The sequence below is a fragment of the Aspergillus aculeatus genome (genome assembly GCF_001890905.1).
Source record: "Aspergillus aculeatus ATCC 16872 unplaced genomic scaffold ASPACscaffold_7, whole genome shotgun sequence".
In the NCBI taxonomy this organism is placed as follows: domain Eukaryota; kingdom Fungi; phylum Ascomycota; class Eurotiomycetes; order Eurotiales; family Aspergillaceae; genus Aspergillus; species Aspergillus aculeatus.
Window position 1 is genome coordinate 1,390,098 of NW_017962982.1, and position 25,111 is coordinate 1,415,208.

The 25,111-nt window shown below is 52.1% G+C and overlaps 7 protein-coding genes across 7 annotated transcripts; 1 reads left to right on the top strand and 6 right to left on the bottom strand.

The window, feature by feature from the left end:
• Positions 1–42: 42 nt before the first annotated feature.
• On the bottom strand, positions 43–1,071 carry ASPACDRAFT_78426 (uncharacterized protein). Its single transcript, XM_020205174.1, has 2 exons — positions 864–1,071; positions 43–781 (listed from the first exon to the last, which is right to left on the bottom strand). Exon 2 carries the CDS (start codon positions 697–699, stop codon positions 490–492), a length of 210 nt encoding a protein of 69 aa, XP_020056818.1. The 5' UTR covers positions 700–781; positions 864–1,071; the 3' UTR covers positions 43–489.
• A 1,313-nt stretch (positions 1,072–2,384) lies between these two features.
• ASPACDRAFT_78428 (cytochrome P450) lies at positions 2,385–4,407 on the bottom strand (the record flags this gene model as incomplete). Its single annotated transcript, XM_020205175.1, has 5 exons — positions 2,385–2,453; positions 2,542–3,611; positions 3,679–3,865; positions 3,954–4,171; positions 4,224–4,407. 5 exons carry the CDS (start codon positions 4,405–4,407, stop codon positions 2,385–2,387), a joined length of 1,728 nt encoding a protein of 575 aa, XP_020056819.1.
• Positions 4,408–4,782: 375 nt separating this feature from the next.
• Positions 4,783–6,093, bottom strand: ASPACDRAFT_28292 (aminoglycoside phosphotransferase family protein; the record flags this gene model as incomplete). Its single annotated transcript, XM_020199553.1, has 2 exons — positions 4,783–5,466; positions 5,536–6,093. 2 exons carry the CDS (start codon positions 6,091–6,093, stop codon positions 4,783–4,785), a joined length of 1,242 nt encoding a protein of 413 aa, XP_020056820.1.
• Positions 6,094–6,617: 524 nt separating this feature from the next.
• Positions 6,618–8,891, bottom strand: ASPACDRAFT_118805 (glutamate--cysteine ligase). The gene is made up of 7 exons (XM_020196202.1): positions 8,840–8,891; positions 8,704–8,776; positions 8,589–8,654; positions 8,429–8,538; positions 8,238–8,363; positions 7,617–8,181; positions 6,618–7,568 (listed from the first exon to the last, which is right to left on the bottom strand). The coding sequence occupies exons 1-7, from the start codon at positions 8,848–8,850 to the stop codon at positions 6,642–6,644; spliced, it is 1,878 nt and encodes a 625-aa protein (XP_020056821.1). The 5' UTR covers positions 8,851–8,891; the 3' UTR covers positions 6,618–6,641.
• A 1,306-nt stretch (positions 8,892–10,197) lies between these two features.
• ASPACDRAFT_1880798 (uncharacterized protein) lies at positions 10,198–11,989 on the bottom strand (the record flags this gene model as incomplete). The annotated part of the gene is made up of 3 exons (XM_020198217.1): positions 10,198–11,319; positions 11,382–11,746; positions 11,950–11,989. The coding sequence occupies 3 exons, from the start codon at positions 11,987–11,989 to the stop codon at positions 10,198–10,200; spliced, it is 1,527 nt and encodes a 508-aa protein (XP_020056822.1).
• Positions 11,990–13,497: 1,508 nt separating this feature from the next.
• Positions 13,498–16,642, bottom strand: ASPACDRAFT_10988 (formin-mediated actin nucleation enhancer; the record flags this gene model as incomplete). The annotated part of the gene is made up of 2 exons (XM_020195428.1): positions 13,498–16,395; positions 16,484–16,642. Coding segments are annotated over 2 exons (3,057 nt in total), but the record flags the coding sequence as incomplete, so codon positions are not given.
• A 3,482-nt stretch (positions 16,643–20,124) lies between these two features.
• ASPACDRAFT_52169 (putative PAB1 binding protein (Pbp1)) lies at positions 20,125–23,737 on the top strand (the record flags this gene model as incomplete). The annotated part of the gene is made up of 5 exons (XM_020202577.1): positions 20,125–20,288; positions 20,564–20,747; positions 20,809–21,082; positions 21,131–23,467; positions 23,526–23,737. The coding sequence occupies 5 exons, from the start codon at positions 20,125–20,127 to the stop codon at positions 23,735–23,737; spliced, it is 3,171 nt and encodes a 1,056-aa protein (XP_020056824.1).
• Between the last annotated feature and the right edge of the window lie 1,374 nt (positions 23,738–25,111).

Sequence of the window (25,111 nt, forward strand, 5' to 3'; positions counted from 1 at the left end):
AACCGCGATCCTTATCAGCGATAAAGGATTTCGGCAGGCGTAGTATAAAATAAAGGTGGCTGGGAGAAATTGGGGGAGAATCGACAGGCAAGGCAGCAAAATAGACTTGTCGGTAAGCAGATGGGCCACGCATGCTAGCAGTACAGTGATGTAATTGCTTCAAGGTCTTAAATGTCCTAATCATAGTGCGAGGCCGTCGAGACTGAAAATGCTATGTTTGATGTGAAGCTGTCGGGTTACTTACCGTGCAGACCCACTTTGCATCTGGCCCAATATTCCACCTGCTGAGAGAATATTGAAATGGGAACCATACTCAACCTAAGACCGCACTGGACTCGGATCTGGTATCTTGAATTTGTGGTCGGTCCGTTTCGCTTCATCGTTTGTTTATGGTCTCACAAGCTGTTTAGTATCTCTTTCCATCACTTGATGTTGTTGCAACCGATCCTACATCCTGATGAAAAAACCCTAGTTCGCTCGCCTTCCTTGCTACCTTTGACTCCCCAGACCATGATCAGAGAAGGCTTTCAGATCATGACCTCGGCGCTCTTCAGCCCACTTCAGCAAGGCGGCATAACCACAACAAGCCCGCTTATTGCCCCATCCAATAACACCACCCAGCCTGGCGTCCACGGGCTCTAACGTAGTATCAGCTGCACACATCAAGCTCTGGCGCAGATAACCAAGACAGTGTCGCATGTGTGGATTGGTGCCGTGTTGCTTGTGCCCCGCCGTTCGAGTCCGCAGATATGGCCTCGTAGTAGCCCAGGTGGATCGACCACTAAGGATCTTGTCAGCCTTGTTTCTGTCTTGACACTAGCCCAGTCATATTTGCAAGAGCCCAAGAACCGAGACAAGCATACCAATCAATGCAGTTGTTGGCTCACCGATAAGGTGCAGTTCGTTTGATCGCTATCTGCGGTGGCATATCGCACTGTGCCTTGGCCCACTGGCAAGATAATCAGTACGTTTCCCAAGGGTTCGAGAATTCTGGAGTCTGCCACTCATAAGGAACGATAGACTCCGAAGCTGGCTCGGTGCTGTAGTCGAAGACATCCGTGAAGGTCCTGGGTGGAGTGGCAGCTGAGGGGGGAAAGAATAAGCATAGTCAGCTGAAGAGGGCTCAACAGTGATATACCAATAGGGAACCACGTCTCTCCGAGAATCAGGGAATTATATGACATGATCATGTCAATCAAATGGCGGGGCATTTGTCCCTCAGCACACTGCGGGTCAAAACAAAACAAACTTATTTACAAGCTTCCGCGACGGAGCAGAGGAACTTAAGCAAACGCATCATCCTTCTGGCATGGATCCTAGTGATCGATACTGACTATAGATCTATGGCACAGTTCATCTAATCCAGCTGATACTATCATGACTCTGTGCATCGCAGAATTGAACCACAATCTCAGATTGACCAAGGAGGCTGAATTCATTCAGAGATGGACACTCAACCAAATGATGTACCACATCTCGTGAGCGACCACATTGCAGGTGCTATTCTAAACGAACGAGACGGTTGGGTTGGACTCGTTGTCTGATGAGGTGCATTGCTTGCATCTACCTCGGTGACCATGGCTGTGTGTAGAGTATGGGAGACTGGGTTTGGAGCGAAGTGGATGATGTGAAGTGGTCAGCTAATGAATTCGTACTCTTAACCGACGAGTTCGGCAAGCAAATGCCTACCTTACTGGAAGGTCGACCAACCCGGATTCCTCCTTGAATGCGGAGTAGAATCCGAATCTGTCAAGAGCTCCGTACTGCTACCCTCTGCCAAGATATACTATCCACAGGACACGGCGTGAATATTGAGACAATTCTTATAAGATTTCGGATCTTGGCGATAGGGGCAGCACCCGGGAGAGCCCAGAAAGAAGGAGATACAACGACAAATAAAGGAAGGAAACAGACAGGGATCCGCTTCGCATAGCCATTCACGCCCCTCATCGTCTAAGGCATCATGATGCGAGGCATAGTAAATGATTGCAAGAGTGATTGTTGTATAGCTGAGTAGTATGAAGGTATGGATCATCCAAGGGATATCAGTCAGGCAATCGCTCTGTGTGACTGTGAAAAGGAAACCAGATTGAGAGGACGTGTTTTCGCTCCAGAGCGATTTGATGAGATGGTTGATCTCAAAAATGCTTTAGATGATCTCTCGGTCCATAATTACCTCTTGCTGTCCGCTATTTGCTACATGGCGAGGGATCAGACCAGGGGTGTTGCCGACCAGCTTTCAGTGCTGTGCAAGCGAGACTGTCACGTTGCCCCGTCCATTACGGCCTGATTTCTACACTCAGCCTTCAAATATATCGGCCTGGGTATAAATCACCCCTCGTGCTATATTCCCTTTGGAAAACTGCTTCCCAACAACATCACCCTTAACTCCCAGAGGCAAACCTAACTTTCATCCTCGTCCCATCCACCGGTTTAGCAGTAACCTGCATCGTCTAGAGAACGTCGCGTCAGCCAACATATCCTATGCACACAACCCCAATCACCACCAACCAGCAAGAGCAAGAAGAAGGCAAAACTCACATTAAACAATTCCTCCAGTACTTCAAACTGCCCCTTTGCACCAAGCACCGGCCGACCCCCAGCATCCCTCACAAGCGCGCCCAGCCCGACTTTCTCGAAATCGAATCGCCGCACAGTGCAGGCCAGAATGACTCGGGCCTCGATATTGACCAACCCCTGTCCAATACAATTGCGGGGCCCACGCTCAAATGGCCGCCACGCACTGACGGGAATCTGCTCACCACCCGCAACCTTCTTCCCACTATCGTCCAGAAAAGCGCCACCGCCACGTCTGGCACCTTCCTCACCAGCCGCGCTCCCCTCCAACCACCGCTCCGGCCAGAACTCCTCTCTCGTCGGCCCATAAACCGCCTCGTCGCGCTGCACCAGCGTCGCACAGTTGTACATGACCACCCCATCGAGACACATGGTCCGCCCATCGGGGAGGGTCACCGTGAACCCCGTCCCGGGGGGCATATACCGCGCCGAGCCGGAGGGGGGATGTAACCGGAGGACCTCCTTGATGACCGCAGCGGTATACGTCATCTGCGACAGATACTCGTCCCCCCCGGCGAGCAGCATCTCCGCCACCCTGGCGGGGGCGGAGGAGGTCTCCTTCCCGAAGAGCGCGTCGAGCTCGCGACGGACCGCTTTCAGCACGCGCGGGGTGCGGCTGAGTTCGTAGAAGATCCACTGCAGGAGGATGCTGGTGGTGTCGTGGCCGGCAAACAGGAAGGATTTGAGCTGGTCGGCGGTTTCGCGGATGATCTGCGGAGTGAGGTGGTCGGTGTCGTGGAGGCTGAGGGCGAGGATACTTCTGGATGAAGAGGAGGAGGATCTTTTGTCGGTCGTAGTCGTCCGAAGCTCGGTGAACTTCGTCTCGATGTGGGCTTGCAGGAGGGCGTCGATCTGTTGGACGAGATACCTGCGGCGGAGGAGGATGAACGGGCCGAGGAGCCAGGTGAGGCGGAATTTGCTGACGTTGCTGTCGCGACGGTAGGTGGCTAGTAGCTGGCGGTAGAGGCGGGCGAGTTGGCTTTGTTGGTGGGCGGGGAGCTGGGCGTCCAGGTCGGTGTCCATTGTTGCGGCTCCTAGAAGCAAGACAATTAGACATCTCACGTTGGTGTAGAGGAGAGATTCCACAATAGACAACAATACCGATGATATCAAGCGTCAAACTGGTGCAGCGGTCCTCGAGGGAAAACTCCTCCCCCGTCCGTGCGTACTCATCCAGACACTGGATGAAGATTCGTGCTTTGTCAACGATGCAAGGTAGCAGCGTGAGGAGATGCTGCGGCGCAAAGCCCGGATTGTATCGCTTGCGCAACGCTTTCCACTGCTCGCCCTGAGGCATGGAATATTTTTTATCAGTGGTCGATTTTCACACACACACACACACACACACACACACACTAAGAAGGGTGCGCACAAACCTCCGCGGTAATCACGGAATGGGGCCCCAGTAACGGCTCCAGCGATTTCATGGTTGGGGATTTGCGCATACTATAGGGAAAGCCCTTGGTGCTTCGGGAGATTTGCTCGGCGACTTCATGGTTGCAGACAATCCCCAGGACGCCCACCACCGGGCGGAGGTCGAGAAGATACAGCGGCGGATTGCCCAGGTATTGCTGCACCTCCCCGAATACATGGTCTGCATTTGTTAGATCGAGTACGATATTCTAGGTGTCAGAAAGGTAACATACCGACATGTCTGCGACGCTCCCCACGACTAACGAACTCGTTCAGTGCTTTCATGTGTCCCCAGACCAGGGAGGGAGGAAGCTGCGGCCAGGAGGCATGCTGGTGGAATCGCAGATATCGAAGCCATTGCCACAAGTATATAGCCAGAAGAGGCAGCAGTGCGAGGGATATAGTTAGTACAAGCATTGGTAAATGAGCATGATGCTGGAAAAGTTAGGGATGGAAGTTTGTTTGATGTTGCAAGTTGACATCATATCAGATGGGGAAACTGAGGGGGTTACATTCCGAACCCGTGACATGGAATTCCCTCCCCATTTGAAAAAGGTGACAGGGATATCAAACCCCCTACCAAAAAGCAAAAACCACCGTTGATGTCACATTGCATTGCAGTAGTCAATGAGAGCCATGCTATTTCACATGGAGTAAGGTACATCCAACCCATCTGATATCCTGCCAGATACGGACTACATGCTGCCTGCCACCTTAGAGCATATTTCCATTCCCTGCCTATCGTGTTCAATCCACATTCATGTCAGATCACGCAAATCGCCCACCAGCAAGTCAGTAAGAGATCGCGAACAACAGCTGAAAGCCTCTGGTCAACTGATCCTTATCATGCGTCGACAGTCTTCCCTCACCCGCCAGCATGATGAGATTCATGGCCACCTCCGTGTTGGTGGGGAACGCCTTGGCGACGAGGGTGGTGACGATCTCCAGGCGAGGACGTAGAGTGCAGACGGCCAGGTGCATCGCCTCGTAAATATGGGATTTGTGGACGAACTTGGCGTCGCCGGAGCCACGCAGCAGGCCCTGCATCTTGCGATTGTACAGCAGCCGGTACTGCTTCAGCAGCCCGGGGGCCTCCTCGAAGTCCTCGGCCCAGATGAAGTGCAGCGGGTTGAGGTCGGTGGTGATCCAGCCGGGGAAGCTGGAGTAGCCCAGGTAGCGCGGCATGGTGTGGGCGCCGTCCCAGTCGACGAAGCCGGTCACGGCGCCCTGCTCGTCGACGAGGACGTTCTTGGCGCTGAGGTCGGGGACGCTGAGCACGAAGGACTCGTGGGGGTCGCTGCGGCGGCGGGTCGAGCGCGGCAGACAGTCGATCATCAGGTCGAGCAGCACGCGGCAGCCACGGTCGCTGGGGATCTCAGTCCACTGGGTGACGCGCTGCAGCCGGTGGCGCAGGTACGCGGTCGAGGACGAGAAGGGCCCGCACTGCTGGACGTGGAAGACGTGGCCACCGTCGTCCTGGTAGTTCTCCTCCCACTCGTAGCAGGGCGCCATCGCGTTGAGCTGGCCCAGCCGCTCGTCCGCCACGTCGAGCGACCCGATCTGCTCAAACTGGAACCCGCGCAGCTGCGCCATCGCCTCGGCCACACTGTCCAGGATCCGCAGCCGTTTCTCTTCGAGTTGCACGGGGCCGGACCGGTCGAACCAGGCCTCCGCCACCATGCGGCCGGGGATGTAGCTGAGCACGATGTAGGGCGTCTTGAGCGGGTTGGCGAATCCCGCGTCGAAGTCGAAGACGTCCGGCATCGGGATCATGGTTCGTTTCTTGATGAATCGCATCATCCGCGCCTGGCTGACCAGGGCTCGCTGTGCCGCCTCCGACATCTGCCCGTGGCGGGCGCTTGCAGGCACGCGGATCACGTACTTCAGTCCGTCGCTGAATCCAATGACGTGGATGAGGTTGTAGGTGCCGATCCAGTGCTCGAGGACTTTCGCGGTGGCTTGGGTGTTGGTGATGTATTTGCTGCGGACGCTGAGGGCGAGCTCTACCAGCGCCTCGTTGCTGATGTCGAACAACTTCCCAAAGCGTTCTTGGAGGAATTCATCGTGGGGCTGCTCTTCCTGGCTGACTGTTATCGGAGGCATCTTGATCGTGATATCAAGCTTGGGTCGGTGCGACGAGACGTGACAGGTTTAATATGATGCTTAGGGTTGATGAAACGAGGGAGGTAGATGAGAAATGAGGGTAAAAACTGGCGATCAGAGAAAGGTAACAGAGGAAAGATTAACACCACCTCGCAATAAAGAAAAAGGTTGTTGGCACGCGAAGTGAGATTTGTGTGCCTGGTATCATTCACTTGTTCTCAAATGCGAGATCGGCCTCATCTCACTTCGAGGCGGTTCGAAACACTGTCCCTGTAGTAACAGTTTATCTCTAGGGCTACTTTAGCTGCATGGTTGACTTGATCTATGGTATTCGAAGACCAAGATGATTCCTAAAGTATAAAATATTATATGACTATTTGTTTACATCAAAATAAGCCAGTGGACTGAATGTCATGGTTCACACAACGTTTTACAGAGGTGACAGGAATAGGAATTCTGGCATAAAGATATCTGAACCCGGTGCACTTGCAATCACAGATCACAACTAATATAGTTATTTCTATCCCAGTACATGCTAAAATTACGGGTCACTCGCCCATGCTTATGATCTCTTGCAATAAATCAAACCGAATCTTCTCCCCAACCCGACTATCTCTCCGGTACTCGGGATGTGTCATAACAACCGACCTCATCCACTGCGCCGGGGTAGGGAGCTCTCCGCTAGCTCGTTTACTTATCACATCCAAATACGGCTTCAGTCGCTTTCTCTCTCGCAATGGGGTGTCCATGTACTGCAGGTATGCCCATACGATGTTGATCAAGCCAGGAAACCCCGATGGAACCTCCGAGTTCTCGCCGTTGACGATTTCATCCATAGATAACAGAGCGTACTGCGCTGAGAATTCATAGCCAGCCTTTTCCGAGCCTCCCAACGTGCCAATCTTCTCTCTCATGCAGCAGTTGGACGTGCATGTCTCACACGTATGTGGCTGTTGCTTTGCTGCAGACCAACCCATACGACGAAACCAGATTTTCTGGTCAAGCGCAGCATTGCGCTTCTGAGCTCGCTCCATAGAGTCGCTCAATTTGTCGATGGGGATGTAGAGGTTCAGGTGGAAGGCGGTGATGGCGCGCGAGAGAAGGTATATGAATATGGAAAATGCAGCATTGTCATGGTCTGTCAGTTGAACCTCCATGGGCCGAAATTCAACTCGCCAGCCGGGTCCGGAGTCGCACAATGGGGGTTTGAGCCGAACATGTTGCCATACACTATTGTAGAGCATATCGAAGAGACCCGTATCGCTGGCGTCGAATTGTTCGATATCTTCCCGACTCACAATAATAGGATCACGAGAAAGAACGGTTGCGAAGTGATGAGCCAGAGGCTCATCCATCCCGCCAGCTAGTAGACTCTGCTTGAGACTTTCGTCGGTCGGTTGCGACGATGACTTGCTTTCCATATCTAATGGTCTCTCTGATGAGATGTATGTACGATTCCAGGAATACCGAGGTGGCTGCTACGGTCAGTAACGTTATGGCACGTGGTAGAGGGCCTCACTCACAGTTGTGGCCAGCTCCTCGGTTGTGCGATCATCGAGGCAAGCAGAGAGACGTCCCCAACGCGTGTCTGTGTTCACCAAGTAACCTTTGTAAACAGGTGTCGCGGCGGTCAGTGCCAACAGAAGCGGTCCCAAAACCATGAGCTGATCGTGTAGCCATCGAGCTTCAGACTCATTTGGCGCTTGCATCGTGACTTGAATGCAGCAGCTTCCCATCCCGAGTTCAGGGCCATCGAGATGTATATGCCCCTCTTTCGAGTCGGCTGGAGGTGACTTTTGCGACGAATACTCGTACGACACAGTCTCGTCATAGAACGGTCGCTCCGTCAGCTTGTCTATAAAGACTGGAATGTGGCTCTCGAATCGTCCTTGTCGCCGGGCAATCAGGTTCTCTGTCGCCATGATATAACGTGTACTTGGATGGTATATTCGGTCATACGAAGCATTTCCTGAGCACGGTTCGTCCGGCACTGCGGCTGTGAACTGTCCCTGCGTACCAAGACCAGGCGAGACACTGAGAGTAACAGGATGCTGACCCGGTAGTAGACATTGTCGAATTAGTTCTCGCCTAATCTCAGATGATCATGTTAGAGCCTGGTAACGCAGGCGTAGAATATGACTTGCCGTAGCCGCATATTATTTTCCACCTTCAGAAGTGCGGTAATCTCTCCTCCGTATGGCTCCGCGGGAGTGGCTTCAATCATATACCGACCCCATTCTGGCTGAAAAGAGACTGCATTCCATGATTTGCTGGGTAACATCAGTGAAAGTCATTTTTGTCGTTCTTTCGGAGGGGGAGTGTCTCATGGTCTTACTCATTCTCTCTTGCGCAATGCTTTTCATATTGGCGCAGAACATTCTCCTGGCTCAAAAGCAGCGTGGCCTTGGATGCTTTTGCATCAAGATTGATCAAAGTGTACTCGATCTAACCAGTAAGCAAATAATCACACCATTGACGAAAGGCGAATAACTTACTTCATCTCCCCAGAGGGCCTCGGGGTCAATACGATATCTTTGCCTCGTCCAGATATGCAATAGTTGCTTGTCGCGGTTAACCTTCCTGTCCTATTAAATCGAGGGCGACTCTTACTTCTGCCGCTCCTTGGCGAGCGATAGGCGCAATGTCTTTGATTTCTTGCCAGGAGAGGGGAGCCGTGTTAAGACTTGAGTCTGGAAGTCAGTCTGACGAAGGTAAGAGTAACGAAGTTGTATGCAGTTCCACATACGCGGGGCCCATTGTTGCTGGTGTTGCTAAGATTTTGTTAATCGGCTCTCTGCTACGCCGATACACACAGAGGCCGGCATCAGAATAAATAGTTCCCCAAGGGTTTTGCATCCATTTGGTTCAGTCAACGTAAGCTTGGTTATAGGTACATCCACTAAATTCCGTGCCGATCATCCTTGAGAACTGTAAAGCACTCATCAAGGGCGTTGGCCGACTAGGATTTTCAATGTACGTAATGAGAGCGGGAGAAAAGCAAATGTTCTGATGCAGCGTTGAAAGTCTATGCAGTTGTCTATTGCCAATGATGAAATCGCGTCTAGCGGTAGCAAGCGATTGGGGAGGCCCCTTGCATGGTGGCTTCGTCAGCGTTGTCAGGGGAAGCGCCACCCGGCGGAAGTGCAAGCCATCGACGGCTCTTAGTTTCAAGAAAGGTTGACGTAGAGTCAAGAAGCGTGTATCATCATTGCTCTCTCCATCATACCGAGGCGGTCATTTTAGGAAGAGGCTTGCGTGGTTGACACCCCCCTGAGGCCGTCCGAGATGATCTGCTTCGACATACATATTTGGCTCCTTGGCACGGTCAATTAACATAAGCCACAATGGTGGAAACATTGAACTCCAAGGTGTCAATAGGATGCTGTCGGCCAGTTCACTGCGCATGCGCGAAGGCAATGGTCAAGACGATTCTCTGTCCGCACGCGGAGATATTGAAGGCGACGAGTGTTCGAAATTGTGAGCCTTTGAACTGCAAGGGGTGCGGATCAGCTGATTTGGCTGGATCGAGAGGATTTGCTTCGATGAGATGCTCTTTAGCGCAGACCCTTCCTTGGGGGTATATGTGTATCTCACACCCCACAGTACAATTCACAGCAGGCAGTCATCTTGGCTGCATGTAGATGCTCGTCATCACGTGGAGGACTCCCTGGTATGTGCCTTGCCCAGGGATGGCGGAGAGCCGCGTCTGCTGCGTGTCTTATTACGAAGCAGGGGTGGCAGGGAGGGGTGGGTTTCGTTCTTGAAATTGTCATCTTGAACTTTCTGTGGCTGCACAACATGAAGGTGAAAACTGAGAATTGGGAGAAGTTGGAGGGGCTGGCTGTCGCTTGGGAGAGAAAAAATGCTATACAAACATGAACCGATATGATAATGCGATGGTTGGTCATTCTGGGGGCCCCTTCCTATGACCTGACTAGCTATCACACGTGATCAATTTACCAGATCAATAATAGTATTACTTCCACTCTCATCGAATACGTATATATGACAGGGAACAGGTCTAATTATACATCCTGAGCAATCCAACTCCACTACTTGCTCGATCGAGCAAGATATCATCAAGCGAGATCGTCAAGGAAACCATTATTGCTCAGCCCAGCTGCTCCTCCGTCTCAACGCCTCGCCATACCTCCACAGAAACCACGGAATGGGACACCCGATAACCAGCGCCGTGAATGCCAGAACAGAATTCCCCCAACCATACCCCAGCGCGCGGTACATGGGCGGACTAAACAGAGGAAACCCGAAGCCCGTAAGCCCCCGCAGGATGTATACACCACCGTTGGCGCTGGCCGCGTAGACACTGTACGTCTCGAGGAGGTAGGCGTTGGTGCACTGGAAAATAATTGTGGCGCCCATTAAGGGCAGGGCAATGCCGAGATCTGGAAAGATCCAGTGTGTATGAGCCTCAGCGGTCCACCCGTAAACGATCAGACCGGCTGGAATGAGAAGGCTGGCAGGAATCATCAGCGGGAGGCGGAATTCAGGGTTACGCTTTTTGGATTTCTGGTTGGGAGTGTGTTTCTCTTCCAAGCCGTCAGAATTGGCGGTGGGGGCATGCGAATCCTGCTGTTGCTGCAGCTGCAGCTGTTGCAGTTGTTGGCGCCGCTTTAGAAAACAGTAGATTTTATCGGCAACAACAGCACAGGTCTGGGCACCGAGAAGGTAGCCTATGCATGGGGCGAAATAGTTGAGACTGCCCCGGCTAGTAGACATGTGATATTGCGTGGTCCACAATGTAGAGAAAGTCGAGAGAACAAGGTAGACCAGACCGTAGAGGTAACCATAATAAAGAGCTAATGCCTGAACAATCGGTTGGGTAAGAAGCAAGTGAATGGAGCGCAGGAGGGTGCGTTTGTAGAGGTGAACCAGGGTCTCATTGTCAGGCTTATTGGCGTCATCCATGTCGAAGCGGGTGCGAAGCATTGCGTCTTTATGTCGCTGCAAAGACTGCAGATGGTCTTTCTTGCGTCGAAGAAGAACCGGTGCATATGTCTCTTTGGATAGACAAGTCCCAACCAGGATGGTGACGCCAGCGAAGATAGAAGTAGCATGGAACGCCCATCGCCAGCTCGTGTAGTCGGTGATATAGGCCCCAGCTATCGGACCAAGACAGGATCCCAGAACCGGGCCCATATTTAGAAGTGCAATGCTGAGACCGCGCTCCTCGGGACGGAAGCAGTCGCCTATTGTGCTTGATCCAACCTGGCTCACGCTGTTAGTGCATGGATGCCCTGTGAAGATGAAAAGGGGAAAAGAGGGAATACCGCCAGAGTTGCGCTCGCACCAAGTCCGCTCAGTAATCGGAAGGCAAGCAACTGAGGAAAGTTTCGTGCAAATCCGCCAGCCAAATTAAAGACAAGAAAGAATGTATTTCCTCCTTGTAGAACAGGTACACGTCCCACGAGCTCACTGAGGGGACCTAATAGCAGAGGCCCCATACTATAAGTGATCAAGAACAGTGACACTGCCAATGGGCCTGTTGACGTGGACGTGACATTTAAATCAGTCGAGATTGTGTCTACAGCTGGCGCAATGATTGTGGATGACAACGGCATCAGGAAAGTTGGGGGGATTAGAGTGAACAAGACAACCCATTTTCGAAATCTTGGCCATCTGTGCGGATGTTCGTCTGATTCAAAATCGATGATGACCGTAGACTGGCTGTACTGCACGAGGGAATCTTGCTTCTCTTCCTCTTGAGCGACTCGGTAAGCTTTATCCTCCATTGTGAATATTCGATAGAAAGAGTACGTTCATCGACCGAGTGCGAAAGAAGACATTTGACATACTTGTATCAATTGATCTGATCGGGAAATTCGAGCAGGAACAAACTGTGTTGCAGGATGAATCTGAAACCTCCAATGATGTACATTCTTGTGAAGCCACTTGCGTAAGCCCTTGAAACAACATGATGGTGTACAACGAGCCCTTGCATGATCTTCGTCGAATGATAATATCGCGATCTGCAATATGCATAGCCCCTGACAGAACTCGCAAGTAGGTCAGCATCGGCCTTATCGCCGAAATTATAAGGTCTACCGAATTTCCTGTCTTGGATGCCAGGGGCCGCTCATGTCATTGATTCTCCTTAGGCTGAGATTACAAAAGGAGAGACGAAATCTCTTTCAAGGTGCGACTGAACTCCTTTGTTGAAGATAATGGAGGGCATTATGTAAGGCCTTCTCCTTAAGTTAGAAGAGATAGCATGTAGTGGCTTCATGTCTTTGTAAAGAGATGTCTCGCTCCATTTTGAGCTCAACACTAACAGCAGATACATTCTCCCGCCGGGCTATGACTGAAGGATGTAGCAATGATAGGTCCTTTAATGTTTCGCCAAGCAGGTGACTATAGTAAGAGGCGATCTGCCTCTGTCGAAAAGGTCTAAAGGCAGTTTGAACCTGGCTTCTTGCGGATGATCTCATATTATGGTGGAATACTGGATCCAAGTTGCATCGACCTTCTGGTGTTCATCAAATCACACTCGTTGGGGTAATGTATTGTGGCATCGCCGATCCCAGTAGTGGTGATATCTTGATTCATCTGATAGGTAAGCTCAAGATTCAAGGTAGGTAGAGTTAACGATGAAGTTATCTGCCGCGCCGGTAGCAAACAAGGATGGCTGCAGTCTTACCTAACCTCAACGAGCTAGCCGGCTCATCTTAAGGTTCGGCCCGGAACTAGCAGTGCATTTTACACTGGCTAGTCCAAGGCAGTGGCAAAGCCGTCCATGAGCCATTGATAGATGGAGAACGGACGTTTCGGGCCACTTGGGCAGCAGCCTATGTCATCTATGGCCGATTTAGAGGATACGGTATGATGAGCATATGAATATCCTGCACTTGACAAGAAAATCACGATGGTTTGGCCAATGTATTCTCCGCCATTAGCAACATTCGAAATGCCATCAATTTCTCTAAGAATGTACAAAATGCAAAGACTACTCCACATGCTTGATCCATCTTTCGCCCGAGGCTGGCGGAGCAATGTAAGACAAGAAACACCAATCCTCCCCTGTAACATCAATGTCATAACGCGCCACAAGCTGGCAGGGTATCAATACACGAACGCGCAAGGTTTCTCGAATACGCAGCAATCAGTGGGCGGAGCCAAGTGGGACGAGTCAAGCAAAACAGGTAAAGGGAAAGGTATGATAGTGAGAGTGCAGGTATAGGCCAAAACACACAAAGGAGACGTCAAAAAGAGTGCAATCCAAGCGAGTCAAGCAAAGTGTAGGATGTATATGATGAAAAAAATGAGAATGCAGCTGATTATGTTGACCGCAGGCTGGCCAACCAGCGCTAGTTCCTAGGGGCCAGAATCGGGACGATGAGCATCGTTGATAGGTTCCTCCTGCTTGTCACTCTCGTCGTTCTTCTCAACCTCCGAGCTCGGTGCACTCTGCTCCTCTTCTCCCTCGTCGTCGTCGTCTTCAGAAGCAGCATTCTTTTCTTGAAGAAAGGTCCCCTCCGTGGCTGCAATCTCCTCCGCAGGGTTTTCCTGACTTTCTGTGTCGGACTTCACTTCAGCATCCTCCTCAGGCTGCTCAGCCGATTCCGCTTGCGCTGCCGCTGCTTCAGCTTCAGCTTTTGCTAACTCGGCTGCGCGCGCCTGTTGTCTCTCCCAGACCTCCTTGCGAATACGTTCATCCTTAGCGCGACGAAGTCTTTCAGCCTCTTCCACGCCTCCACTCTTCTTCAGCTTGCCCTCCTCAACAAATGCACCGAGTTCTTTTTGGAACTTGCCAACTCGACGAGTCTCAAGCTCTTTCTGGCGAGCCTTCTCTGCCCTCTCAATCGCTTCTAACCGAGATTCATGGTTGGGTTGCAGAGCACGCACCTCTCCAAGAACGCTGTCCTTGGCTTTCACCGGGTCGACTGCAGGATCAATCACCACATTGCGTGAAGTATGACGCAGCGCAGGACCACCGGTGGTATTCTGCATGGCTTGCTGCTTAGTCGCCTGTTCAACAAGGGCAAAAGTCTGAGCAGCTTTTTCCAAATCGTCTTGAAGATCAGCTGCGAGATCTTCTTGCATAGTGAGCTGATCCCGTTCCTCGCAAACCAGCTGAAGTTCCTTCTCCCAGATTTTGGTCCACACGGGCTTCTCCCGCTTGAGGAATTCTTGCATCTTCTTGATTTCCTTGGTAACGGCACTGATATCCTTGCTGACAGTCTCGAGTTGCCTTGGAAGGGGACGAACACCACGGCTCACCACATCCTTGCGAAGATCCTCAACGAGATCCTGAAGATCGTCTACCCGGGCCACGAGGCGTTCGGATTCTTCAGCAAGCTCCTTCTTGCCAGCATTCACGCGCACACGACCAGCATCGCCTTCATAGGATGGCACAGAAACATCTGCAGCGACAGTCTTCAGGCTGCCTGCCTTGGTACGAATCGCGTTCATCGAGCTGGCAATGTCTGAAGAGAAGTTGGAATACGTTTGGCGCAAAACGGCGAGATCGCGTCTCAAGCTCTGAAGTTCTGCAACTTGGCTGTCGCTTCCTGTGATAGGGCCCTTACGGCTGTCAGCGAGATTCGAGGTGGCTAGGCCAGGCGCGGGAGGTGCGGCGGCTAAGCGAGCCATTTCTTTCGCCGCCTCCAGCTGGCGCTCCGAAACACGCTGCATCATGCTCTCTTGGCCTTCAAGAGCACCCTTGACGCCTTCAATCAAACGACGAACTCCACCAAACTCATCATCGAAATGCTTCTTGACTTCATCCAGAATGTCAACATTGAGCACCAAAACAGATCGGTCCTTGACGTCACCCAAGTCCTCCAGTTCGTGGCGTACGCCAGAAACGGGATCCTGGATATAAATCTCCGGTAAATCGACTCCATTGTTGTGAGTATTCCAGGCAAACTTCTCGATGAAAGCCAACTGAAGGCGCCCAATGGTCAGGCCAGAATAGCCTTCAGGAAGGACAAATTTCTTGATTTTACTCCTGTATTGCAGAAACAAGGTGAGCTCCTTGCCTGGAGTTTGCTGTTCTGGAGAATATTGAGACGATTGCGGCGGGGTGGCGGTAGTTGCAGACGGAGGGCGTCGCTCTGATTTGGGAGTGCCAGGTAGAGCTGGTCCTGTCGGTTCCTTTGTCGGCTCAAATGCCTCGGCGAGGGTTGGTTCATCTGGAGGTTGAGGGAGTTCTGGCTGTCGTCCAGTCACAGAAGGATCTGCTACGTCGTCCTCAGGGCGTACCGGAGCCGTGTCTTTGGTGGTTGCAGCGGCTTCCACGGGTGACTGTGCACGAGCTTCTGCGTGGGACTTTGGGCGCTCCTCTTCGATACTGGGTACCTTCGAAGGTGTCTGCGCCGCGGCGCCTTTCAGGTCCGTCAACCGGTTGGTCGATCGTTGTCGTCCATGAACAGATCCACGCAAGCGCACAGCATTGAGAGATTCACGCACATCCCGACCACGGTTTGGAATGGGAGAATTTTGAGACGGAAGTACGCGAACTCCATTTGATGAGCCGCCCAAGTGCTTTTGTATCTGATATGCAGAAAATCGTCGAGACGCACGGCGCTCCAGTTCACCACTTCTCTGCAAAGCACCCAGTGCATCGTCCTGCTTTGGAGGAGGGGGCGGTGCGGGGTACGAGGCCGTAGTGGATGAAGCCACGGGAGCCTTCGAGGGTGTTGCGCTATCTGTGTGAGAGGATTGAGATAAGATACTCTGTGTCTCTCTTCTGGAGGCCTCGCGTTCGGAAAAGCTTGAGCCTCGCGCATCCGCTCCTATAGTTGATGATGTTCGCGCCGTGGCATCCTCCGCAGAGCCATTGCTTCCGTAGCGACGGGTTGATCGCTTCGGGGAGGTCACCGTAGACGCAGTTTCCTCATACGCCTGGTTCATGGCCGCCTGTGTAGCTGCAGCACTTCCAGCACTTGCCTGTCGACCGGGCAGAGGTCTACTTTCCTCCTTTTGCTGCCGAGACCGTAAACGAGCTTGCTTCTTTTTGAGTCCATGTAGGAGATTGATGATGATGTCACGGATGCGGGGGAGGTAGCGATCGAGGGCTTGTGGAGATGCATCTTGACTAAGGGTATCTTCAAGGATGGTGCGGAGGAGGTCTGGTACAGGGCCAAGATCTGAGGTGTCGACTCCGATAGCGTTGAATGCGCGACAGGCCAGGTTGAATTCGTAGCCCAACCGCACGTAGACATCGGAGACCTCGTTCTCCGATGCCTGTCGCCGGGACCATTGTGTCAAGGTTTCGAGCAGTTGTTTCGTGGCCACTAACAGATGCGTGACACTTTTCTCAATTTGGTTGATCTGTCTTTCGGGCTGACGGGGATCATCAGCACCACGAGGTCAGACCGGAACATTTGTGGAGCAACAATAAGGGGCGGTGACCAGCAGCGGCGCGACTTACCACTACAGTTTTCGATGAGGACTGAGAACGTGTTGAGCTAGACGAGCTGCGGGGCGCAGAAGCCATAGTGGACTCGACACTGCTTCCCGAACCGGAGGGAAAATGTTGGCCGGAGGGACTTCGCTGCTGGGAGCGAGAGGTGCTGGAGGTGGACTGCATGAGTGCAGCAGACAAGGAAGCTCCGAGGAGGCTCGGTTCAGGGCCAGCAGTGGTTGAGCCGGGAAATGTGCCGGTTTAAGTGCAACGAGCAGACGCAGGGAGCAAGGAAACGGGGAAGAGGACCCGAAAACTGTCTCAGAGGATTTGTGTAAGGGGAACGAGCGGAGAGACGGTCGAAAGTCGGATTTGGGAAACGAGACCCAAAAGAGGCCGTACAAAAAGAGAAAAAGGGAGAGGGGTCGAGAAAAGGAGGGAGAGGAGGCAGGATAGAAAGGATAGGAAGCACGAGGGCAGAACGAGTGTCTAAGGCAGGATAGATAAGTATAGCCAAGGAGCCAGCCTCTTTCTCACAAGATGAGGGGTCCGGTGGTAGTTAGTTGGTGGTGGGAAGTTAGTGGTGATTTGAGGTGGTGGTGGTGATGGTGGTGAATTTAGGTAGAACAGGCTAGTTCTAGTAGGTACCGTAGTCGGGGGAGACGGACTTAGGAGTGGATTAATTAGTTAGTGCTCAGTCTAACAGTCTAATGAGGTGTTAGCCAGGCTGTAACTAGAGTGTAGATCTGACAGTTGGTTAGTCTAGTTGCCAGTGTGCTGTTGTTGTCTTTCAAGTTGTCTTTCTTGGGCACCAAATCAAGTTCCACACTTCACGACATTCAGCCCCCAAATTTTAAGTCAGTCAATCTCATCAATGATTGTCCAGTCGCTACGGCAAGTGCGCTGGTTAGCGCCGGGTGTTTATGCCTCAGGCATCAAGTCTCCACTGCCCGATAGGCTCTCAGGTCACCTGCTCCACCAGCCTCCGGGATTTACCAGGCGCATTGCAGCAGCCCTGAGCTTCCCTTTCACCCCACAGCTCAGCTGTGCTGATAAGGTCATTGAACAGGGTCTAGGATGAATTGGCGTGTGGATAACTTTCTTTACGTATATATCAGTGTACCGCTTCCTCTTCATGCTGCCATAGAAATGAACACTGCCGTATCACAGCATCTCCTTTCCAGCTACTACACCGACCCGTGGGTGGAATACACGATCTTAGACATGCCATGCAGTCAAGTGCACTTCTGTGTCGTATTCACTATTGAGTCCCACCCGAGCCTTTAGCTTCGGGAACAGAATTTGTACCTTCAAGTTTCAACCCTCTGCGAGGCCCATCACTGATTGCTGCAAATCGCCGATAAGTTAGCCAGTCGATGCCACTACCTACGTACTTCACTCTGCGAGCCAGTCATGATTGCACTATTGCTGATGTAGCAGCACCTGACCAAATTTTGGAAGAGTTTCACCCTTGTCTGTTTCAACCTTTCTTACGTAAAGAGCCTGTACCTATTTTTAAACTCAACACAAGACATACCTTAGTGCACCATCATCACTACTATATCAGTCAAAATCTCCGGCTGAATCTCGCTCGACTGATAGACTTCTAGATTCTGGGTCTAATTCACTGCGTACAACTCGCGAGTTATTTGCCGTCGGATGGTCTGACTTGACAGGATGTCGCATGGCCTAAATGACTACTTCCAGTTGTCACCGTCTCTCAGTGAGGGTGGGAGGCACCTAGTAGTTCACGGTTCGTTCCCGCTACCCCAACGGAAAGTGCTAATTGGTCTACGGTGCTATGTGATATTCTGGGCCTGTTTTGCAGCTCTGAAGCTCTCACACACCGATATTCGAATGGCTACTAGCACAAATGCTGTTTTCTCTGGGGATTCGGGTCAACATGCCCTATCAAGGCCGGATGTTGCCTCTTATGACCGCAAGGTCACCGTAAGGCACGAGCTTATCGTTCACACTAGGGATACCACCACTCATCAAATCAAGCGCCAGTCTACAGTCAGATGAAGGTCCGGTTTTGAGACCAGGGATTGACTCGTACGCGGATTGAACTGTCCTGTTGTGAGATTTGTCGGATGCGTTGGCCGTACGGTTAACCCTTGCTCGGGGACATCACCAGTAAAGACCCTTCAAGTCACAACTTCTTCTGCGCAGATGAGAGCCGCCAACGCTGCTGCTGTTCAGCCGCGCTGACAGCACAGAGATCAGATGAAGCGTCTTGAAGGACGTGGACTCAGAATAAAGAGGTCCTATGCAGCAAGGGGTCATTCCAGATCTCGGGGGTACTGATCCGGTCAACATGTCCGTAATTGGTATAATTAGTGTACATAGTATTTCAAACTCCAGTGACGGTGGATCAAATGTGCTCGGGTGGATTATGACAGGCCGCAAGGCCGAGTCCATTCATGTTGGGGATTGGAGATTGGCAACCCGACGGAGGGAGAGGCATAGGCATGTGGAGTGAGGCGACATGGTGCGTCTCAGTAGCGAGGTGGAACAGATGCACACACACATACGCATGTGCATCTCTGCATTCTGATTCCCTGGAGCGGACGCATAAAAGGAGAATCGCTTTCTTTGTATCGTTTCTTGATAGGTTATTAAAAGAAGGGCAGAAGACAGAAGTTATCTAGAATATGATTTTGCTTACTGCTAATTCATACTGGTTCCTACCCTATGTAATAGGTGAAGGGAAAAGGTTGAGGATGAAGCATGACGGCACCACCAACACACTTGATTTAAATTGTGTACAGTACATACAGTACAGTAACTTAGTACAGTACTGCGTATAGTATAATTCATTCCGACCCAGCCAATCTTCATTAGACAAGGTAATCATCGTTGTAATGGGGATGAGAACAGCAGCAGCAGCAGCAGCAGCAGCAGCATGAAGAATAATGTTAAGGTAATGGAAATGAGCATGGTGTCTTCCCCACCTACGCTTTTGCACCACCAACCAAGGGTCTCTGATGTCCACTCGGAATCACTGACAAGCTTAACCAACCCCGACCTTACCGTAATAATGTGGTTAGTGCAAACCCGTAACCGTTCCAGTCCCAGTTCCAGCTCCAGTTCCATCACCACACCTCTTTCTCTCTCTCTGTCTCTCTAATCTTGACGCCGACCTCTTCTGGCTTCTCTCCTCCCCTCCACACCCTCCCGCGCCCGCCTTCCCCCCCCAAAATATTATTGATCTCTCCTTCCTTCCCTCCTACTATCAATCCCCTCCGGTTGACAGCCTCTCCTGACGACGTCTGTCTTGATCAAGACGTTGTCTATTATTTCCTTTCTCTTTCTGTTATCCTCCTCCTCTGAACGTCAGTTCTTCCTTCGTCTTATTTCTCCACCCTAGTTTCTCTATTCTTTCTTCATTTCAATTCCACCCCTCTCGTCAACTGTCGGTGGAATTCCAATTGGAGGTCCCGTGACTTGTCGCTGGCTCGCCTGGTCTGCTCTACGTCCTCTTCTTTCCACCCCCGCGCTCCTCTATCCTTTGCTTCTTCCTCCCATTCCATACCTCTATCGCCGTCCGTCTGGCACTGTTCGCGCAGGCGGTGTGTTACTGGCTTCGTGCCTTCCCGTCCCTCCAGTTTGCGACTTTACGTCGTGCGCCGACGTAGAGCTCTATCGTCACTTGGCGATCCAGCCAGATGGCTTCAACTGTCAACTCCGTGCCGGCCGCAAATAATGCATCCGGCAATGCCGTCAATGCGCAGAATCCCAGCGCTCGGCCTACACTGAGATCCAGCGCCAGTACCAAGGCGTCTGATGGAAACCGGCGTCAATCTGGTAGTCCGCTCGACGGTGGACAGAGGTATGTTTTGTTGTCCCGCTCATTGCTACCTGTTGCTTGCGGCCCTTTCCTCCGACCGACTCACCTCATTGCACCCTATTCACCGCTGGTCTTCTCCTCTGCCCTTCTTGACTTCATGGTTCCTCCTAGGGAGCCTGAGTCCATGGACAATTGTCTCAATTGACGTTGCCTTGTCCCGCCTGTGCCTTTTTACGTCACCTTGCCCTTGGATACTCCAAAATCAGTTCTGCATGATATAGGTCTAGACACATACTAACTAACAATTATCCTCTCAGACGCAGTAACTCCCAGAAGGCTTGGTCACAAGGAAACCCAATCACTCAGCGATCTTCATATGCGCAGCAAAACGGCAACATGTCCCAAAAGCAGCCAGCCTCGTTTAAAAATCCCTCCAAAGAGTCTAACACGCCTGATAACCATGCACATGATCGCCTTGTATTCTTGCTCACCAGCTTTATTGTAAGCTTCATCCAGCCACGATGGTCGTTTAAGTTACAGCTCAGAAGCTAACAACTATTAGGGGCTAACTGCGACTGTCACAACTAAAACTGGAGAGAGATACACCGGAGTCTTTTCCTCTGCGTCTCTAGAGCCCAACGAATCTTCGTTCCTTCTGAAGATGGTTCAACGACCTAATAAGCAGGAACAGCACAGACCGAATGGAGTGAGTGAGGCTTCTAGCCCATTCATGGGATCTGCACCGGATCACAGCATGTCTTTTGAAGTTAAAGATATAGTCGACATCTCAGTGTCCGATGTTTCCACCACTGATGTTCTTGCCAAGGCTCCGAACGGTACGTTTCTAGTCCCCGCGTCGTCTTCATAAACTGACAACTTTTCAGGTGCCTCCGTAGGCTTTAAGACTGATACTGACATCTCCGGCAACCTCGCAATTCGCGAGCGGACCCTGAAGCGCTGGGAGCCAGCAGCAGACACAGATGTGGATTTGTCCCTAGACGGCGCAAATGCCTCGTCCGGATGGGATCAATTCGAAGCGAACGCAAGACTTTTCGGCGCTACTAGTAGCTACGACGAGAATATTTACACGACCAGGATTGATCGCTCGGATCCTGCCTATAAGCTGAAGGAAGCAGAGGCTGCTCGGATCGCCCGCGAGATTGAAGGCACAAATACGGACAATGTCCATGTCCGTGAAGAGCGAGGTTTGGCGTCTGCGGATGACGGGGATGAAGAAGAGAAATATAGCGGTGTCCGCCGTGATGAGAAGGATTTCCCACCCCTTATCTCCGGACAGCCAAACAAGTACACCCCACCAGCCAGGAGGCAGAATGCCGCTCAATCCGCTGCTCTCCCCGCATCCGCAGCCCCTGCCCGGTCGACCCCCACTGTTCCGAAGGATGCTGCCACTGCGACGCCGAAGGAGACTGCTCCGGTTCAGGCCCAATCTACGCCATCCAGGGTCGCTCCAGCTCCCGCTCCCGTTGTTGAGGCGGAAAAGAAACCCGCGGCACCCAAACCTCAACCGGGCCCTGCCCTGCCCGCTGCCAGTAATGCTACTGCCAATGTTGAGGTTGAGGTGTTGGATTCTTTCCGTCGATTCGCCGATAATGAAAAAGCGAAGATGCAGGAACGTCGCCGTAACCAAGCCTCATACGACCGCACCATTAAACTCAACGAATTGATGAAGTTCTCTAAAAACTTCAAACTAGCTACCCCTGTTCCCAAAGACCTAGTGCCGATTCTTGCCAAAGATCCCCACAAACAGGAAGAGATCATCCAGCGAGCCCAGCAACATGCTGAGGAGAAAACAGCAACGAAAGCTTCCCCAGAATCCACAGAACCGAAGCCAGTGACCCGCGCTCCTGCGGCTACTACCGCTCCCCCTCTGGCCCAGACCGATCGTTCCAACCTCTCGCGCGGTCGGCAAATGTTCCCCCCAACCGGCCCCAATGGTGCCCCCGCTGGGCGACTACCTCAGCAGAACATGCATGCGGGCCGTCAAGCCACAGGAATGCTTGGCCACCGTCTAGCTGATAACTTGCAGCAGAGGAAGGGAGTTGCGACGGGAGCGATTCCTGCACCCCTGCCCATCAACGAGGTTCGCAGCCCGCCAAGTGGCCCCGCCGGTGATCACCCTACCGTCACCAGCCCGACCAAGGCGCAGACTCCGACTTCAGCGGTCTCAAGTAAATTCAATGTGAGAGCTATGGAGTTCAAGCCGAACCCTGCAGCGAACACGTTCACACCCAGCACCTCAAACATCTCCTCTTCATCTGCTCGTGGACGCTCTGTCTCGCGGGCCACTAGCCCGTCCGCTTTCTTTGGTGCAAAGAAGCCACGCCCAATCTCAGAGCGACCCTCTCTTAACGAACAATTCAATCCTATCAAGCGCATGAAGAAGGAAAGCACAGAAAAGAGTGACAAAGACTACAAGTTCAATGGTGGCATACCCCCTGCCTATAAAACATCGCCCACCTGGGATGTGCCTGCCGGCAACGAAGAGAAGACATATCTACAGATGTTCAAGCCCCCTGCCTCTGTGCCGGCTATCTCCCCCCAGAACCGTTCTGCGTCAAACTCGTCGATCCCACATCAACCACAGATGCCCTTCCAGTATCCGCAGTCCTCCCAGGGTATGCCCCCGACAACTGGCCCTCCTCACGGCCCTCATCTTCATCCCCAGCAGCATCATGGTTCGGGTCCACCCCATTTCGATGACCCCCATCGTATGCAGATGTCAGCGTCAACATCTCAAATATTCCCTTCTCCTCGTCTCCAGCATGGTTATCCTTCTCCTATGGCACCACATGCCCAATTGGCGTTCGGGCAGCCTATGCCACAGTTCTACGTCAACCAGGGCGGCCCGCAACCCGCTCATATGAGACACTATCCTGGCAATCCTCAATTCGTGAACCCACAATCTGGCATGGGTGCACCCATGATGGTTCAGCAACCGTCCAGTGGGCCTTACATGGGCGTTCCTCAAGGTGTGGCTCCCTATACACCTCAGATGCAGATGTATTCGCCCAATCCTGGCCATGCTTATCCTCAACATGCACCACCTCCCCAGCCCCATAGTGGTTATCCTAGCCCTAGCCGCGGTGCCCCAATGATGATGCACCAGAATTCTCAACAGGGCCAGCCCCCACAGCCCGTCATGTTTATGTCTCCCGGACAGCATGGACAGCCAGTGCACCCTTCCCAGCAGCCAGGACACAGTATGTAACCGCCCAGCACGCTCTTCCAGTTACAGGCATGCTAACATTCGGCTGGCAGTGCCCCCGGTTCGAGGAAATTATCCCCAGCAGCAGCAAACCCATTTCCAGTCTAGTCCTCACCAAGTGCATCATTACCCCCCTCATCAACACCGCACCCCCAGTACCGGCTATAATCAGATGCCTCAAGGTCCACCTCAGGTGCCTGCTCAGCCTCCACAGGCTGCCTCGTCTGGTGCTCAACCCCAGGAAGCTGCAGACGAAGTGAAATGAATCTCTTCTTGATTTTGCAAGACCCTGAATCGCAGGCTGTGTTGACCCTCGATGGGCATTACTCGACTCCACTTAGCCGTGAACAAGATCGACTCACGGTTGGCGACTCCACCTCCGTGCCGACCCACACCTCAGTGTTTCTCGAAAATATCAGTACCATGTTACCTTCGCGCCTAGCTCTTCGCTTATTGAAGACGCATATAGTTCCAGGCGAGCGGATTGCTATTACATTTTGGTGCGTTCATCTTTGGTCCTGGATCTCCGTGTGCGGCCTAGACTAATTGCAGTAGACGACTCGTCAGTCTTATATTGAGTCCCTCGGCCGGCCAGGCTCGAGTGCCCGAGAGATTGGCCAGAGAATCGGCTACAGGGTGAATAATAGCAATTCTCTCGGGTTGGTGTGGGGAGAGCCATGAGCGTGACGCAGACCGTGGCCATTCTACACGGACTACACGTCGGTTGTTGGAAGTGATCTTGGATCCGACCATACCATTTATGAGAAACTGTTCAAGACATTGCTTTATGGCAATGGTGTTCTGGGGGACTATTCGTTTTCTCATTTTTGTCTGCTTATTAGGTTTCAGTTACCATTTTTTCGCGCGAGGGATGGAAGATTGGACAAGTGCATGTGGAAGAATGCGGTGGCATGAAGGATGATGTGTCCGTGGAAGCTACTAATAATGTAGTTCGGCACGAGCATGATGGAAGGGGCTGAGGTTATAACGGGGAAGAGGTTTGTATGGAAGACACGGATATGAAGAGAGGGAGAAATCTGAGGGGTGATTTGCTAGTAACTTCAAAAACAATGGAACTTCCAATCTGATTAGCTAAAAGTCTATGTCAGTAAGTTGCGCGTGTTGCGCCTCAGCACACCACAGAACAATGACAGATATAGGGGGAATGTGCAATCTCCTCAGGTCTTTTCAGTTTATGAATTCGGTCGTCATTCAATCCACCTCGACCAACCGACACCATCAACAACCACCACCACCGCAGTACTTCCATCCTTCTCTCCCATGATCTATAACCTCCCCATTCATCCTAACGAACCTCACACACCACCAAGTCCCCAGAGCGCCTCAATTCCACAGCAAACCACATATACCAAGCCCCATGAGAACCCACAGCCACCCTTCAACACACCCCAAACCCCGCTCCCCAACCTCCTTCCCCATTTACCATATACTATGTACCATACGGCATACAGTAGAAAGTATCCTCTATACCCCCCATCCCACCCCATAACCCCACCATTCCCGCCCCCCTCTTCCTCTCACACCAACCCCATTCACAGCACAGCAGTTACTATCAAATCCCACAAACCTCACACTTTTCAAAGCCCCTCTCCCAATTGTCCTCCTGTCACGGCCAGAA